The 18,998-nt window shown below is 39.5% G+C and overlaps 1 protein-coding gene across 1 annotated transcript; it reads right to left on the reverse strand.

Annotated features, from left to right (window-relative positions):
• Nucleotides 1-3,115: 3,115 nt before the first annotated feature.
• On the reverse strand, nt 3,116-6,693 carry POLR1F (RNA polymerase I subunit F). The gene is made up of 4 exons (XM_033066060.1): nt 6,520-6,693; nt 6,296-6,437; nt 4,953-5,161; nt 3,116-3,577 (listed from the first exon to the last, which is right to left on the reverse strand). The coding sequence occupies exons 3-4, from the start codon at nt 5,075-5,077 to the stop codon at nt 3,178-3,180; spliced, it is 525 nt and encodes a 174-aa protein (XP_032921951.1). The 5' UTR covers nt 5,078-5,161; nt 6,296-6,437; nt 6,520-6,693; the 3' UTR covers nt 3,116-3,177.
• Nucleotides 6,694-18,998: the final 12,305 nt, after the last annotated feature.

Below are 18,998 nucleotides of genomic sequence, written 5' to 3' on the forward strand. Positions count from 1 at the left end.
AAGCTACCTTCTCTTTATAAACAAACTGGATACTGAAGTCTCTCAGACTTTATTAAATATACAGAATTTCTAAAACTGAAAGAGCAGAATAGAATCAACATTTTGGTAAGAAAAATATAGGCCTTATTAGAATGAAACTGAGTCCTTCCATAGCCAACAGTAATGATCCTGAGAGCATCAGATCCCATAGCCTCTTCACAGCAAAAGCCGTGCACTGTCTGAGGGCTATCGAAGGTTGGGATGCTTCCAAAGGCAAACTGTTTACTCAGAGGCAGATTTGATCCCAGCTCATGTTTTTCCAAAAGGCAGCTAGCTTGCTTAAGCCCTTTAAGAAAAAAAAAATCCTTTCCCTAGAGCTCATCCACTGGGTTGTTTGGGCTGAATATTTAAAGCAGCAGCAAAGTGCCAAGTCAAAAAGCAAAGAATTTGTTTCTAAGAGAAGCAAGGAAAAGACAAAGAGCAAAAGTTAACAGTGCAGATTATTGCAAGCTTCAGAGAATACAAAACAATTGTTTTAGAGACAGCTAAAAATACTTTCTTGTAAGACTGCTTGCTCTTCTGCCAAGGGCATACAATACACTGAGAAACATTTGCAGAATCAAAATATTTATACTACAAAGTAGCAGTTTCTACTGTAGAAACTTATAGCTGGTTAAGTTGGAACTATATTTTTCATAATACAGACAAAAGAATATCAACCACAGCCATAAGTAAATACTGACTTTGTCGCAAGTTTCATGTTAAAACAGAAAAAAAAATCCAAATTCTTTCTCTAAATCAGTTACCTTGGTGTAACTATCAACACAACTGTAAGATAAAATACAATTTTACTTTCTAACCTTCTGTTATGTGACATGAGTTGTACTAGAATGCACCCTGAAAAATAACAGAAGGGCTGCACAAAAAAAAATTAAGTCACCTGGCCTCACAGTAAACTTTATAAATGATTGTTCTGTATACTCAATAATATTGTCTCAACTTAAAATTCATTCTAACTCTTCATTTGTAGTCCAAGGGAACACAGAAAGTTAAAGGTTTATACAGATCAAACTTCAGAGAAACTTTAATGGAACATGCCAAGTTCAGCTCCTTTGTTAATTACAAGCATCACAAAATCTTGTCTTTTTATGGGGAAAAAACAAAGAGATTTAAATAATTATCAGAGTGAAAATTCACTTTTGAAAATCCAAGTTTTCTTGCCATATTTAGCAAATGCCAAAACAGTATTTACAGAAACATCAACAATGCAGCTGTGAGGCTGCCAATATTGCCCCCAACTGTGTAAAACATGTTTTTCTTCCATAGTTTTTGAAATCTTTTCTTCAATTTTCCCCTTCCAAAGACACAAAACTTAGCAAAAGTTTAATATGTGGTATTTGTACCGCTGGAGAAACAACTCGTTCAGCAATCATTAATTACCAGCTCCTGCATTTATTTTTAATTGCTGTCTTTTGTTGTAACCCAAGAAAGAAAACCAAAAAATGATATAAGTGGGAGACAGCCAAACTTCTGTGCCAAAAATAAACCTGCCTCTAAGTAAGGCCAGAACAGAGATTACTGTAGGCTTTCACGAAAGACTAGTCACCAACAAAACAGTTTGCACAGTTTGCTAAACTACAGTAAGCAATTCCCAGTAAGAGCATGGTAAAGCAGCAGAAGTGGATAAAGAGCAAAGTGCTGAAAGCATTTCTATTGTCTGTTACTTGATTCATTGGTTGCAACTTCAGTACTTCCCCCTGAATGTCTTCTTTCTTTGCAGGCTGATGAAAAGGCAGAACAGAGCAAGACAAACTGTTGGTGCTACAAACTGGTTCTACCAACTGGTGAGGCTCAATTCTGGAGAATTGTTTTCCTTCCCTAAAAGGGAAAGTGAGGTACAGTGTACTCATTGTGCTTACTTAAGGAGTAAGAGAAGAACTCATGTGACTGAGTCTTTTGTTCATCTGCAAGTTATTGCCTCCATCATTCTCTTCATGTTGGTGTTGGCATCTAAATATCTGTGCTTGCCATCCTCCTCTCCATGTCCTTGTTATCCATCCATCCATCCATCCATCCATCCATCCATCCATCCATCCATCCATCTTGTCCCTCAAGTCACTACATAAATATACATATATTATATATATATCTATATATATAATATATGGGGGAACTAGTACATAATTTCTGACTATAAATTATGTCCCAACCTTCAGCCTGCCTGTGTAATTTAAGTACAGCAGGGTGGGACATGCATCATTCTCTGCAACCATGAACACACCAGAATACTGCCCTCAGCTGACCGTGCAGCATGGTGTAATACATTACAAACATCATCTGACTTCCCAGGCTTTGTCACAGGAGAAATGGACAGAAGAGCCAGTGTCTATGAAATTGCACATAAATCAAGTGTCAGCATCATCACATGTAGAAACTCAGTCAGCCCTGGACTGTTCAGAAACTGGCTTTAAGATGAAGTACACTGATGAGCAAACACAAGAGGATATCCTGCAGTTTCTGCTGCTACTGCTGGCATTAGCTACTTAAATTCCATTTCTTGTAAGTCTTCAAAAAGTCTTAACTTGGCTCTTTATAGTGTCATAGCTTTAAAATGCTTACTGATGTGCCATCAAGCCCATAAGCTGGTAACTTTGTCTTGGTACAACTGGAGCTTTAAAGAAGCATAAAAGACATCAATATAGCACAAAGTGAGTCCTAAAGTATTGTCACACTTGAAATTCAAAACATGTTCTATGTGAATGGATGTTATTAGAAGTTGCAAACACATCTATTGAAGTGAGCATATAGTATCAGCATTAATCTCTAGAGCAAAATGTTTTATCACTTATCACCTATAACAGAGATGAACAGCAAGTTTCCACATTCATGCTGTTTACTTACAAGGCCTTCAAAGAGCTGATTATGTTCTTGTAAAAGATAAATCAATATCAAGGACTAGACCATGTCACACAACAGTAATCCCCAGAGTTCCTCACAATAGAAAAGAACTGCAACCAAAAGCACTGATACTCAAAAAAAAAAAAATTATCTCTTTTAATCCTCCTGGGAATTCCCATGAACACAAACACCATCTGACCTAGCTGAGCTGACTTTGTAGCAAAGAAAAAGACATACCCATTTTGAAAACAGGGTTTTATTGAAACTTATCAAAAACATCTGAAATGTAACGAAGGCACTTCAGACTTTTGTCCTTTTCTTTTTTGCTTTGGGTTTTTCTGACAACTGAGGTAATTCACTTTCTTCAGCTTCATCACAATGCTTTCTTTTCTTTTTCTTTGACTTTTTATGGTCACTTTGGTAACCACTGGAGTCACTGGTAGGCAATACAAGTTCCTGTTCTCCTTGCTTGTCCTTTTTCTTTTTCTTCTTCTTCTTTTTATCATCACATACTCCATTCACAGCATCAACGCTTTGCTCTCGTTCATTTTCCCTCCCAAGGTTATCAGTCTCATTTAAAGGCTCTTCTGTGACATTATCTTCCCCACAGTTATTCAAGCCATTTTCCTGCTGGTCAAGCTTTTGAATTTCGTCCCCATTTGTACTTTCAGTGACCTTGACAGATTTTTTGGGCCGCAGGCTGTAAAGAAATATAGGAAATAAACAGGATTAGAGACATGTTAGGGCACCTCACATAGTGAAATGTCAAAAATTGCAAAAACATGTATTTACACCAAGCAGATAAAAGATAAACATTTGCTAAAAACAAGAACAAATGGAGAACATGATACTCTGTGTTACAGAGAACCATAATGTTTAATACTCTCAAGGTAATTTCTATTACCTTACTAGCTTCCTTCTTGACAAATAATAAATATTCTCTTTGGAATCTAAGCCTAAATTTCTTCTCTAAAGTGCCATACAGACCATATTTCCTCATTTCTTGTGCTTCTTCATTCCCAAATTCATGATTGCACATTGTGTAGTAAAGCTTTTTTGTGGTTTTTTGTCATTCACAAAAACACACATGGCCTATTCAGTCATATATGAGGCCCACTGCTGATTTTACCAAGCAATTACCCTACTCTAATTAAAACAAAGGAGATGCCAGAAAAGTTAAAAAAAAAAAAAAAAGTCCACAAAAAACACCAAATCTCCTTCCCAGCAGGTACCTTGCAACCAGAGCACTGGAGAAAATATCTAAGAAGACAAATATGGAAAGAATGCAGTTAAAAACCATGGAGGTTTTTACGTCCCCAGAGGCACTGAAGATAAAATTGCTAACTTTCATTGTAAATTCACTGAAACGATCCAGAGCATCCCTCCACATTAAAAAAAGAAGAAACAAACAAAAAATGCTATGAATTTGCCAGTAGGAGTCATATTATACATTTAATCAAAACCAAAACCATGTTGAAAGAAAAACATTGCTCAGTAAAAGACTGTTTTAAAAGAAAAACGTGAATGAACACTTCTGAAGACAAGATTTCTTGTGATGTGCCCTATAAATTTACAGAGCCCTAAGGAGGAAGTTGACACATTCTCTCATCTTTGAAATCCTCATGTTTCAGCAAGTATTTAAGTCATGTATTTGTCATTATACAACACATATGAACGTGCTTCCACAATGTAACCACTGTGTTCAGGACCCCTGGACTGTTTACATTTGAAAAACCCATGTGCAAAGCTACTCTTAGACACCCGGATGTGCTATTTTGGGCATGTATTATATATGCAATCAACAATTCATCAGTCAACACACTCAGATTTTTAAAGCTCAAAAAACACCTAGTTTTACTTCCTCCAGAGAAAACTTCCACGGGAATCCTAAACAGTGGAAAGTTTAGTTTAAGACAACATATCTATAGATAGATAGATACATACATAGTTATGTAGTTATACAGGCATTTGTGTAAAAATAAGAAAGCTGAAATATTAAGATGTAACAAGAATCACATAGTTTGTAAAAAATGTATCAAATAAAGTAAAAAATATTCTCTATTAAGGCACTGTACCTGCTTTTAGTGAGTCCTCCTCGAATGAAGAACACCCCAGCAGTATCAAAATCCAAGTGCAACACTTGAAATTTCAGTTCATCCCCTATTTTAAATCCCAGCTCTTGCCACTGTACAATGGACATATGCTCAGGCTTAGGGATAGATGCATTGAAGCAGCCATGTATCAGGCAGCCAATATGACTAGGGGCCACCTTATTAATTACACCCTAAAAAAGAAAAAGAGTGTCATGCAAGTCTATAGCAAAAATCAGCCCTTTCAATGCACAACCTTTAAATATTTAGTTTCCTATATGGAATGTTTACAGTAAGAGTTTATGTAAAAGATATGAAGTCAGTTTATCTAGCAATAAGTTAACACTCCTTCACTAAAATCAAAGTTACTCCCACAAACTCTTCATTCACTTCCTCTGAAAATAGACCTGAACTGCAAGAGAAGTCAAAACATGAGATTTAGCTGCAGTGAATACCTGAACAGAAGAGATATCAACTTTGCTATAAAGCTATTTTAAGTCTGATTTACTTGGTTAAAATGCTCTTCAAGCTGGCAAAGCAGTACTTAGCAGCTGAAGCTAGGAGGACACATAAAAAGCTTCTAAATACTCCATTCAGTGCGTTTCTGACACATGTGCATATGAAACCACATCCACCTTCGTTTTACCCATTGAATTAATAACAGACACTGAAGAGTTTTCTGTTCTCTTCCCAGGAAGATGGCATGTTCGTTCTCAAACACAATTATAAAGACACCAGCTGTGCTGCAAAAGGTATGGCACTCCAATGAGTGCAAGCCAGCTCCTGACATACCTTACAAGGGCTGAGCAAGGGTTTTGACAAGCTTAAAGCTGTTCTGTGAGCCATTCACCTCTACTGAAAGGCAGGCTCCAACGCGATGAACTGTTCTGCTTGAAGGAACTGAACTCTCCAGAGCATGCTAAGCATTCCTGTCACTGTAACAAATGCACCTGTTTGAGAATTATCTGCTCCTCAGAAAGGAGCAGCGGTACAATATACCTTTCTAATACCCTTTAAACCTGTATGATATACCAGTTCCAATACACTATTAAATATGCAATCCTCATGACACAATGCTGCAGTAATATAGTAGTAATACACTACATCTATATAGAGGTGGACAAAACTGACAAATTACAGTAAAAGGTACTAGTACAAACTACTAATAAGTATGAACTAATACTATGAACTAGCCATAAATGACTAAGCTAACATAAACTAAGATATGTCTCGACCTAGGAGACCCAGACCACTTGATGTCGGAATTAAGCCAAGCTTTGACCACTTAAAATAAAGCCGTCCCGTGAGACGCCAAGGCGTTTGCATACCACCAGCTTCTTCCCCTTCTTGGGGCTGAAGATGATGAAGTCCGCCTCGATGTTCAGGTGGATGAATCCCTGGTCGTCGTAGATGTCGCCGAGCTCCCCCACCACTTTGATGTTGTCGTAAGCCACGGGCACACCCTGCAGGCTGGAAGGACACGGAGGTGAGCTGCCAGCCAGGCCGATCCCCCCCCCGCCGCATTTCCCCCGCCGCGTTTCCCCCTCCGCACCTCTGGGAGTAGCGCAGGAGCTCCGCGTCCAGCTGCGCGCGGATGCCGGAGCGCTTGCGGCCCAGGAAGCGCGGGGGCAGCGCCACGTGCCGCCGGTGCGCCGCCAGCACCAGGCACGAGCGGCGCCGCGCCGCCAGCGCCCGCGCCGCGCAGAACGACGGGGCGGCGGCGGCGGGCGGCAGCGCCGGGCCGGGCGGCAGCGCCGGGCTGGGCGGCGGCTCCCGCGGCACCGCCATGCCGCCACACACCCACACACCGCCACTCGCGGACACACGGCGCGCTGAGATGGCGTCAGGGAGCGTCCCGCCGCCGGGGCGGGCCCGGCAGTGACGCAGTGCCGCGGGGGTGAAGGGGCAGGCCGGGGGTGTTCGCGTCAGCGCCGGTACCGCGCTCGGTTCGGGAGCGTCGGCGAACCCAAACCGGACCCGTGTTCACCTGGACTGGAGATGTGTTACGGCATTGTAAATTTAAATTGCGCGTGTTACAAATCACCCACCACAATCGGGTTGGTCAATCAATAAGACAGTTTATTGATTGGTTGATAAGGGACTGGCAGGCAGCGCTGGGACGCGCTCCCCCAGCACCCTCCGTCCTACCCCTGCTCACTGCCCCTTTTACAGGCATTTTCTGATGGGGCTGTGGCATGCCCATCGTGCTGGGGTACAAATCCGAGCAAACCCCAACATGTTAGCCAGCACTCAGGCAGCAGTGGCCACAAGCCACAAGCCCCCACCACAAGGCTCGAACATATTGTCAGCTTGCATTCCTAGAGAGCAGGTAACAGCAGTGACAAGCCTGTCCATGTTCGCACAAGCCCACGTTTTCCTTATACATAAAAAGTGGATACAATTCGTAATTATAGTAGAGAAGAAAAAAAAAAAAAAGGAAGGAGAAGAAAAATACATAAAAACAAAAGCCAGCAATTCACAGCAAAGTGATTTAAACAAAGATAATGGAATCATATTTTCCTGTGTCTCGTGTCCATGCTTTAAGTTCAGTATTCTTGTTTATATTGATCCCATGGTATTTTTCTGTAATGACACTAATCCATATGTAACATCTCTCACACACGTGGTGATTTGGACAAAAGACACAATGACAAATTACCTTAGTGGCGTTCTTCATGTACAGTGGTTTTAAGAATACAATAGTTATCTTCTATTGCTAGACCCCCAGATCCAGTTTGTGCATACGATGAGAAATGTTTAATGTGTTTAATAACCCCAGACTGAGGAGAACAAAAATAAATACAATCCCCAAAAGGGTTGCTACTGCATTATTCTACACTGCAGTTACTAATAAAGTGAGCTGCAGTACTACAAATAGAAACCTTGTCCAGTTGCAAATGATGGAATTTGTGGCTGGTTAGTGAAGGCTTCGTCCAGAAAAGTAACTCAGACTTTATATCCAGACAAAGCGGCACAGTATGATTTTACTTTAAACTGATTCAACTGAACTCATGCAAAACTTGGAAAAGGTGTTCACTCATTGATTTAAATCTAATTTATATCAACTTAACTTATAGTAAATGTACACTTTCCAACTGATTGAATCCACATGGGGAACTACAAAAAAAAAAAAAAAATTGATGTATCGGTTTCATTAAAGGTGTTAAAGTTCCTTCTATACTGTGGAGGGCTCAGAAACACTGTTGTTTTGTGAAAACAAGCCTTACATCAGATACCAGAAATCCTTGAACTCCCTATAAAACATTTAGTGATGCAAAAGCCTTTGAAACTACTTAAATACTACATCACCAGAAAGTTTTCTTTGACTGAACATACTGTGAAGACAGGACATTGTTAGCTTTCACAAGTAAAACAAATCGTATAATTTGCAGTACTTTACTGCAAGTAAAGTTGGATTAGTGTGAAAGAACTGACATTAAAATGGCTTTCAGATGTCATACCAAACTCCAAAATTGAAAAAGAAAATGTCTTGAACTACTGTAATCTGTATTCCTATGTGGCTTTAGTCCTCCAAGGCATTTAATGCCTGTTGAAATTAATTTTATGTTATATGGTCTCAGCTTTCTGGAAAAAATATTGTATTTTTTATTTCAACTATTTGGATCATATTTAAAGCTTGCAATGTGCTTTCAATCTTGCTTAAAGACCTTAAACAATAACTGCATGCACTTCGATTCCTAAAAGAAATATATGTTTTATAACTCTTATTTATGAGTGGATTTAGTTTGCAATGAGAACATATAATACACTAAGGGCTCTACTCAGTTTTATCCAGGATAATCAAAACTTACCTTTGCTCTTAAAGTAAAAAACAAGAATAAGATGGAGAGGCAGCTTGAACAAAAATGTGGGCCTTTGTCTCACCCTGAGTTGGCTTGGTCAAGATGGTATCAGAAGGGCTCTGTCTCTCAGGGCCTGCAGCTATCTAAGATTATCCCCACGGACTTCTGTCACCAGAAAATTCCCTACAGAGGTTGAGTCTGTACTTTCTAATTGAATCTCCATTTATCCCTGCTACTGTGTCTGGTTTTCATTGCACAGCGCTCTTGGGACTTCCAGATTTCCTTTCAGGCTAAAGTAATCAGGAGAATGAACTTTAAATCCGAATAATCATTACGTCTGTGTGGTAGGCCAGAGATAATTCGAAATAGCCTGTTTGAAATCCTTTAACCTGGCTTCAGCACCAGCTGTTTTTTTCTGCAAGTCCACACCTGTCAGGTCACACTGCTTGCAGCATTTCTATCTGTACCAAAAGCAGTGTTATCTTGCAGTCTTGTAGAGACTTCAGACCCATGGTATGAATTGGACTCACTACCTCTCTGTAAAATACTCTGATGAAAGAAGGAATCTTATTCCAAATGCCACCTCCTCTAGTCACAGATCAGTTCTTAAAACTATCTGGACTTAACCATAAGACTTAAGTCCTGATATCCCCACATTCATTTCTTGGCTTCTTTTTCTTCCCTAGTTGTATACGTTTCCACTTCTTGATGTTAGCTTTCATCTTTAAGAGTCTGTTTCGGCTGATCTTTCAGCAGCACTGCAGTGAGCCTGTGTCCAGAAAAGCAGCTAAAAATCAATGTCTAAAACAGCACAGCTGTTGGTATGTTTTCCAAGTCCCATAGTGGCTGATAAGACTGTGCTGAGCCTGTTTTTCTCTAGAGGTCAGATTACAAGTAACAATGGGGACCATACCCAAGAGCTGCATTTGCAGTCACTGCTGTTCTTTTTCTTCCTGTTTTATCTGGGTTTGTCTTGTTTTCTCTGTGAAAGGAAGGCCAGATTCCAAAAAGGAGATTGCTTGACAACCACAACTTCAGCACCTCTCAACTGGTCTTTTCTACCCATACATCTTGTACCCAGATTTCTGAATTGACAGTGTGTGTTGGGTAGAAAGTTCATGCAGTTGCTTATCAAAGCTCTGTTGTGGAAGGTGCAACTCATTCATTCAGAGGGTGGCCCTCATCCAGCCTTAAAATCCTGGAAGTCTTAGCTGTGACAAAATACAGTGCATCTCATGCAGAGTGGAAGAGTGCTGGTGGCAGCATCCTGGAGTAGGAAATACACTCCCCCTTAGGACTGTGTGCCCAAAGGAATTAGTGCAGTTTGAAATTTATTCCATTGCAGGTTCCTTATCCCACGGCTTGCACTCTCTAAGAAGGATAAATGAAAAAATGCCTCAGTTGCGTAGTTGGATACAGTACAAAACTTGTGCTCTGGAATTTTTTTTCAAATATTTTAGCTGGCTTCTCCGTTTTAATTTTTAACTCTACAGTATTTCTAATGACATTTCCTGCTATCATAATTCAAAGGAAGAATCAGTACTCAAACACTCAGTTTTGTTTTTGAAGTTGTGTGGTAATAGGTTTGCTTCAATATCTTTGGCCCTCATGTCAAATGGAGACTTATCCTAGCATTGAGGTCATTGAGAGTTAAGCATCTAAATGCCATTGAGGATTGTCAGCTTGTGGTCTTCTATATGGAATTCTGTTAGGCTAGTTTTGTGGAAGTTATTTTTGAGAGGGTGATCATTCAATTACGTATAAAATCTATCAGTTCAAAAGGTTAGCTAAAGTTAACAACAGTTTCAGTAGCAAAGGCTCATTTTCCTGCAAATGTGAGAGGAATTAAGTTATTACTGTCAGGCAAGCATTAATTTGAGCAAATACAGGATGATAAGACGGAACTGGCAATGGCCAAAGAAGGTAGATACTCCTGACAGTGTATCGGCACTCTCTTTATTTGTACTTAAACAAGATGTACCAAATGCTGAAAGTCCACCAGATGGCACACAAAAGCCTTGGTACGGAAAAGTGCCGTCATCCAAGAGAACAAGAGGAACTGCATGCCTGGTTGAAAATTTAATCTTTGTTACACTATGCAGACTCTGCTTTGTTCTGTCAGCAATTAGTAGGTCAATCTCTAATAGCTAGGAAATGACTTAGAAAAACATTAAGGGAAAGAAATGCGATAAGAAAGCAATTATGTTAATTTCTTTCAGCTAATAATTTGTCTTGATTTGTAGTGACATTGATGATGCAAGGACAAGGAGCTGTTGGAGTGAGTCCAGAGCAGGGTCACGAAGATGATCAGAGGGCTGGAGCACCTCTCTGTGAAGACAGACTGAGAGAGTTATTCAGGCTGTAGAAGAGAAGACTCCGGGGAGACCTTACAGCACCTTCCCGTACCTAAACAGAACCTACAAGAGAGCTGAAAGGGACTTTTTACAGGGGCATGGAGTGGTGGGGCAAAGGAGGAATGGCTTCAAACTAAAAAGGGGTGAGCTTATATTAGAATTGAGGAAGAAGATCTTCCTTGATAGGGTGATGTGACCCTGAAACAAATTTGCCCACAAAATCTGTGAGTGTCCCTTCCCTGGAAGGGTTTAAGGCCAGATTGCATGTGACTTTGAGCCAATGGAAGGAATCCCTCCCCACAGCAGGAGGAATTAGTGCTAGGCAATGTTTCAGGTCTCTTCCATCCAAACAATTCTGTGATTCTGTTCTTGGGATGGATGTCTTTGACCAGTTGGGGATTGACTAGATTTGCCTTTGGCCCTTGATTCTCTCAGTAGGTTATTGCCTGCTGTGAAATGGCTGATACACCTGGCGATCACTCTTGTGGAGATACAATATCTTGTCTCTAAAAATATTACTGAAAGACCTGTGTTCAAGTAGTTCTATGGCCTTATACCTGTAGAAATAAGGAACCTGATGCTGACTGTGATGCCGCTCTCCAGCTCTGCTTGAAGGCATAGTTTCAGTAGCAGAGACATCATGACCTGTGGAGATCTGGCTGTTGGTCTAATGCTGAAACTCTCCTATGTGTTTCCAACCAGCGAGTGAAGTGTTGATAGTGGATTAAATAATATGATAACGTGACCTTTCTCATAGAAACAAGAGGTGATGTTGCCACAGAAACAAGAGAGGAAAGCAGTCTGTGCCACTCTAAGAATAGTAAGGCTTTTCTACAGCACTCTGAGTGCTTCTGATGAATGATGCTAGCAAATGAGATGGATGCTCAGGTTGTAAATGGGGTAAATGAGGTGTCTCTTGACAATCTGTCTGTGCTATTTTGCAGTTTATACTCTGAGAAACTTCTAGCAACCTTTTACTCTGGTGTTTTTAAAATTGTCAGGAAAGATGGGAATTAAGGATCCGCAGGGGATTGCCTCCAGAAAAGTCAGCTGCTATTCATTTTAAGAGTAGAAAATGTCCTTTTGTCATCCTGTTTTATGACTCCTATACTTCTTCCAGATACTGCAAAAGACAAAATAATCTTCTGGTTCTATTAGTAATAGCCTGCTCTGTCTTTTCAGTGCTCCTCATATCCTGAGCACTGTTACAAAAAGAATTGTGATGACATTTATAAATGAAATGAAGAACATTGAGGCAGTTATACTTTAATCCTTTCTTGTACAGTGCTATTTCTATTTTTTTAAATGGAAAACTGTTAATCCTTCTGGCCTGGAAAACAGGTCCCAGATCTGGGGAGTCTGCCATTCAAGAGTGGTCCAAAGTTACCATCTGTTTGAAAGAAAGATAACTGATTATATCTCCTGGGCTACTTTCAAGCCTACGATCTGATTTTTACAAGTGAATTTCAGGAGGGTTGACACTTGAGAAGTATGAAAAACAAGGATAGAATTCAGTTATGGTGGATTTTTCTTTTCATTTTATCTACAGATTTTAGCAGGTAGATTATTATCAGCTCTGTTCAGGGTAACACATTTATCTGGGGGATTTTTGTCTGTATTTTCTTCTGCAGCTAAACGTGCTTTTGTATTGATAGACTGGAAAAGTGGAAGCTTTTGCCACAAATGTAGTGGAAATCAGAGACAATTCTTTTTGAAGTTAAAAAATTGGATTAGTTTTAGTCTCCTAAGTCTATGGTTTTGTTTTGGATCAAATATGGACTTGCTTGGATAATATCAAAACAGTTGTTGTTATATTTCCATCCTATGAGAATGAAAAAAAAAATCTCCAATCTGATGGGGATTCTGTTTTCACATTGCAAGCCAAAGAGGCCAAGTAATCATTAAATCATTATAGCATTTGTCGTTTATCCTGTTTGTTTTCAGGAACCACTGAGAATCCTTTACCAGAATACCTTTTGATAACTCAAAGATAAGGTTTTAATTATTTTAATGAGTGTTTTGTGCATGAAAATAAACTTAAATGATGAAGAAATTCTTCCTAAATCTCTGCTTAAAGATAAGCATTTTAAAAATTACATCAGTTGAAACAATTCTAGATTTATTATTTTTCTGTTGCCCTTCTCATGTAGTGTATACTACTTCAGAAAATCTGTAATATAATTGATTTTCTTAGAGGAGCTGAGCATCTATCAATAGCAGCTCTATCTATCTTTGGGAAAATAAAGGGTGGTAGTCATTATTTAGAGTTGATACTGAAGAACTTGGCTGTCAACTTTTGCATTTGAGTGCAGAAGCTCTGGGTGCTCAAGCAAATGCATCTTTGGTAGATTAGGTAATCTCCAGTGTGCTGTGCCTTATCTTGCAAACCGATAGAGTGTCATGCACTGCTGAATGAATCAGTGCCAGGTATCACTTGATGCCTGAATGGTCACTGAATGTCGAGGATAGAAATAGGGTAGCATAATTTTTAGTCGATTTTCAATTTGTCCTAATTTAAAGAGAAAATTTTCTGTTCATGTTCAACTTCCTGCTGAGTTCATGGTTAAGTTTAGTACATCCCATTCTCATTTACCTGGTTCAACTGTTTACCATCACATCCACCACTGTCCATGTAAAAATCACAAGATTTCAGAAGTCATGGTAATAGTAAAAAAAATTGAAACCAACCAACCAGCCAACCAACCAACCAAAAAACACTACCACCTCCCCTGCAAAAAAAACCTCCGACCCCCAAACTAAAACCAACCAATAAGAAAACAAAACATGAGTGTCAAGGACTCTTCTGTGAGAAAAAATTTTGATGTTGCCTACACTGGTGAAAATAGGAAAAAAAATAAATGAGGACAAAATCCTGCTCTCATATCAGATTCTCTTTTCACTTACCCAAAATCACTTAAGATTATGAGAAATTTCCTCTGTTTGGGTGGCAATGGCGGAAAGAATCCCCAACACCCAAACCTGAGAGAAACTGCAACAAGCAGACTGCAAAATTCAAGGGTTGCAGCTGGCTCTTCTAGTCAGTGTTCCCCAGAGCAGTGCTTCTGCTTCTCTGTGCAGTAAATCATTCTTGCTTCATTCTGACAGAAGAGGGCCTCCCAGTGTAACCTTAAGTGAGACGGTGGACACTTCTGAGAAATCAGAATGGGAGCTTGGATGCTTTCAGGATGAGCAAAATAGGCTCTTGCTGTCCAGGTGTGGTCCAGGTGGTAGGACCCTGAAGTCCTCTTGAGGCAGCCTGAGTTTTTAAGCCCCCAGTTCTTTAACAGATTTCTGATTTATGGTAAAAATTCTGGATTAGAAGAAATGCTTCCTCTGGAGAGCCAAAGCTCACCCCTTTCTCTGCAATTGGCCAAATATCTAAATAAACTTTGGATTCCACTCTGAGAGCAAAGCTCTTGTTTGTTTCCCTCCCCAGAATCTAGTGCCTTTTAATGCTGGATTCACCAGTAGAATTTAACATTACACAGTCCTAAATTGTGATTACTCTCAGTTTGAGTCCATGTTCGCCATCTCCATTGGAGGATTTCAAAGAAAATGCAGACCTGTTGTCAAAGTGGAGTTCATTAGCACATTCATGCTCAAGTGGAACTCCAGAGAAGTGGTGTGAGGACCTGGAGTGCTCCCAGCTTGTCCTTGGCTGGATGAGCCAGGTATGGTGCCCCTCCAGGGCAGCACGGTGGTGGCAGCCAGGCTGGCCAGCTGGAGGTGGCTACGAACCGTGAAAGCCACAGGGTCCAGCACACTTACAGCCGTGCTGAGGCCTCTCTTGCTGATGAGCAAGTAATCTGGCTAAACCAGCACTGAGCCCTGTCTTGGTAAGTGGAATCACTTCTGCAGTGACCCCCAGTACAATCAGCGGGGCAGTCAGTGTGGCACTTGATGTTGTCATTTGGAAAAATACACTATTTTGTTTATTTTTTGAAATTTTGTTTTCGTTTTTACTCTGTTCTCATTCTGTGTCTCAGAACAGAAGGCAAGATGCCCACTTCAGTGTTGCAAATCTCTGGACCATCTCTACAGATGCTTGCAGACAGGAGAAGCTGAACAGATCTCCCTGGAAGCCCCCTCACTGCTAGGCTCTATGCATCCCTGAAAAAGGGACAGCTTGGGGTGTCTTTGTCTTCTTTGCTTTTTGCTAGTTTTCACTTGGCAGAATGATGAAAAAAGTTCTGTAATTTTCCACCACAACTGCATTCCGATGAATGTATGGGTTATTCTAACATACGGTATAATTTTCCTGGTAAGTCACTGCTATTTCTACCTTTTATTTGTTTATTTACCTTTGCTGGACAGGTATATTTTTAATTATGCCTGTGCAAACTCATTCTGTTGATGAGCTGTCTCGTGCAGGTTTATAGATTGAGAATAAACTTTGTGGTTGTCGCACACTTTCAGTAGGAAATAATACATATGTTTATATGGAAAAGGATTTATAGTTCTTAGATTTATAAAGAGAAACTGAGTCTGCCAAGTTATGAAATTTTATTTGCAAATAAATGTTCTACTTAAGTGTTCTTAAGACATCAGTATAAACATTGGAAATGTAAATGCCAAAGAAATGAGTGCCATCAAAGAAGGAGATTTTAAATTATATTCTTAGTTCCCAAAAAAATGTGTTGTTTTGACAGAACATCCTCTCTTTGCCAGTAAGCTGGGGGGTATCTGTAAAGTTTCCATTCCTTGATAGAACCAATGTATATTGTGGAAGTCCCCAGAATGTCCATTTACTTGAAATCAAAAGTAAATACTTCCAAACAAACCTGCAGTGTTCAAACATGAACCTCTTTTGGGGGTTAAGAGCAGTGTATTTGAGGAAACCATTAAAAGGAGTCATCTTAAAGGCTTGCAGGTATTGCAGACTATAAATGTAGGTGTCGTGAGGAGGAAGGATGGTGCAGTCTGTCTTGTGGGAGTGTGCAGGCAAGGCAGCTGTGATTGCACTGACTGATGGAAATGGGCATTTTTCACTATTGAGTGCTAATGGAAAGCTGGGGAGAAAGCAGTAAAAATCCCTTTGTTTGTCCCTTTGGTTTTTTTATCCTTCAGTAGATCTGTACTTATAAAATTCATTTATTCTGATTGATCACTTCTATGCCTGCACATCCACTTACTATTTTTTGCAGTGTTCAGGGCAATGCAGGTTAAGGCCCTGATTCTCATACTGACACCACTACAGAAATGGGTACTAATCATTGGACTTGTCTGAGTGTTAGCCTGTCATTACAAAAGAATCCTTGTTTGAGACACTTGTCCAGGTTTAACTTTACACATAAATCTTAGTTCAGTTACACTCAGTGGAAGCAGTTTCTTAAGTGTTCTTTCAATATAGTCCTCAAAAGAGACATTAATTTAGCATTTGAGAATCTAAACCCCAAGGTACATGAGCATACTACCTTTTGTTTGCTTCCATATATTCTTCAATATTTTTTCTGTTTGTGGGATTATCAAACCAAATATTGATTATAATACTGTAGGGCTTTGGGGAGTCACAAGTGTATGAAATAAAAGAATAAACTGAACACACAAAAATATGCTACAATGAAAGTGAAGAACTTAAAGATATATTGAATAAAACTACATAAGTGAGATTTTTTTCTTTTGGTTTTGGATTTGGATTTGTTTTGTTTTTATTTTGGGTATTGTATTTTGCTTTTTTTGTCTGCCATTAAAGGTATGATGTGTCAGTACATCATTAAACCCTTAAGCCCTTTTTCTCAGAGTTTTTTTTTCCAAATTTTCCAATCTTGCAACAGAGATGCAAATGGCTCCTTTGCGCCTACACCATCTCATCATTGCAGCCATAGAATTACCACAGAGTTAAGACTGTTGCAACATTTTCTTGAAAGACAAATTGCCACAAGTTAATATTTATATATGCTTGAAGCTGTTTTGTTGGATACTCATTCTGGCTCCATTGCTTGCCAAGAGGCTGTTGTGACTCAAGTACATAGCATAGACTGAAAAAGCTAGCGTGTTCCCTAAGAGGGGGAAGAAAGGTCATTCCCTCTTGAGCAAACCACTTAGCATAAGGGAAACATCTTTCTTTTGACAGATGGGAATGCAATCCCTGCATAGTCTTCCAGTTGTGTTTGACAGCTGGCTTTGAAAGCTGGAGAGAGCAGAGGTCTGTCTGTGCTGGGTTTGAAGCAGTGTAGGTGTGCCTGTGCCCCACAGTGCATTCCTGTGCATGACCTGCAGCATGCAGCAGCTGTGCATTTGTGTGTGTGTGCTTCTGTTTGTCATGTTTTCTGTGTGTTCATGCTTGTCAGCTCCACCTCCCAGCATGGCTAAGACGCTCAGGTCAGGGGTGCCTCAGTAATTCAACTTCACCGTGACTCACTCCACATCTGGGTTCGGCAGAATTCCTTATGGCACAGTGTAAACATTGTAGGATCCTAGGTGTTTATGCATCAGTGTTAAACTTGTCAACCTGCAACACTTTGACACAAGAGGTCTGTCTATCTGTTGATGGAAATCAGGGAAGAAGATAGATTCTAAAATATAAAACAATTCCTTATTTTCCTCATTATTCCTACAGTTAAAATAGGCTGTTTGTCTGACAAGAAACTGGGGAGAGAAAGCTAAGAGAGTATGACATTTAATCTAATTTTAAAATCCTTGTAGGATCAAGATTAGTTCAAAGGAATCAAGGAGAGATGAGAACTCATAGCCTGCTAACTGTTGGTCCAATGTAACTTTGGTAAGGCGAGGATGAATGGGATAAGAAGTTAAAGATACTGACATAATTCCTATGGACAGGACAGACAGAGTAAGTTTACATGGGAAAATTTTAAAGTATGTAGGAAAAAAATTATGTACATATATATAGTCTGGAAATTTGGCCCACAGTGAAGGAATTTAAGAAGTTAACCCAAAATTAGGTTAAGGAATTACTTGTTCTCAGTTTGTTCCAGGCTCTTTAATTTAGCAGACAGTAGCATAGTGAGTATAGCCAGTGCCTGGGAAATCTGCACAGAAAAAAATTATTTTAAAGTGGGAAAGTTTATGTTCATTGGAATAAGGGATGTGATAGATTACATCTTTTGATGGAAAAATATATGTGGCTTTCAAAGATGTTATATGATTGATAAAAGGATTGTCAGATGAAGTATCCTATCTTGTGCTATACAGAAGGAAAAATTAATTATAAAATCTGTCCAGGTATTTCTTCATTTTTGAATATCTTAATTTACAAACTCAGCTGTTTTCTTCATAATTTCATACATTATTTTTAGCAAGCATAAAATAAAAACAAAACAATCCATTGCATTAATATGATCATGAAGAATTCCATGCTTTTTAGATCCAGAACTCTTGGACCATTTAAAAATCTCTGCTGCTGCCACCGAAGCATGGATATAAATATTAAGCTACAGTTCTTCATGTGTAATAGTTAGAAAAGGAGGTCTGACACATACTTTTCCAGGGTGCCACACAGTTGATAAATAGTCTTCAGAAATACTAGGTGTCAGCATTCCTGATGTTTATTCCTGGGTTTGGAGAGGAAGAGAGCAATGATACCAGTAATGTAGCAAGCCATAGGAATATAATAGTGTCAGTCTGCCTGTCTGGACATCGTGGTTTAGATTTAGATTTGCCTTGTTTGCAATCTCACCATAAAATGAAGGCAATGATCAGTGTTTCCTTTCTCTGGGCAAGAAAGGTAATAATTGATTCAATGCTAAACACTTTAAAGGATACAGCTGCATTTTAACAGAAGAGAAGAGGTAAGGGTAGATATAAGAAACAATCTCCTAGCTTGAACCTGCATGAAGTGGGACGGAGAGAAAATAGGGTTCACCTAATGATGTGGGAGAGGAGCTGAACAAGTTTGTGGTCCTGATAACATAATT

The sequence above is a fragment of the Catharus ustulatus genome, chromosome 1 (assembly GCF_009819885.2).
Source record: "Catharus ustulatus isolate bCatUst1 chromosome 1, bCatUst1.pri.v2, whole genome shotgun sequence".
Taxonomy (NCBI): Eukaryota; Metazoa; Chordata; class Aves; order Passeriformes; family Turdidae; genus Catharus; species Catharus ustulatus.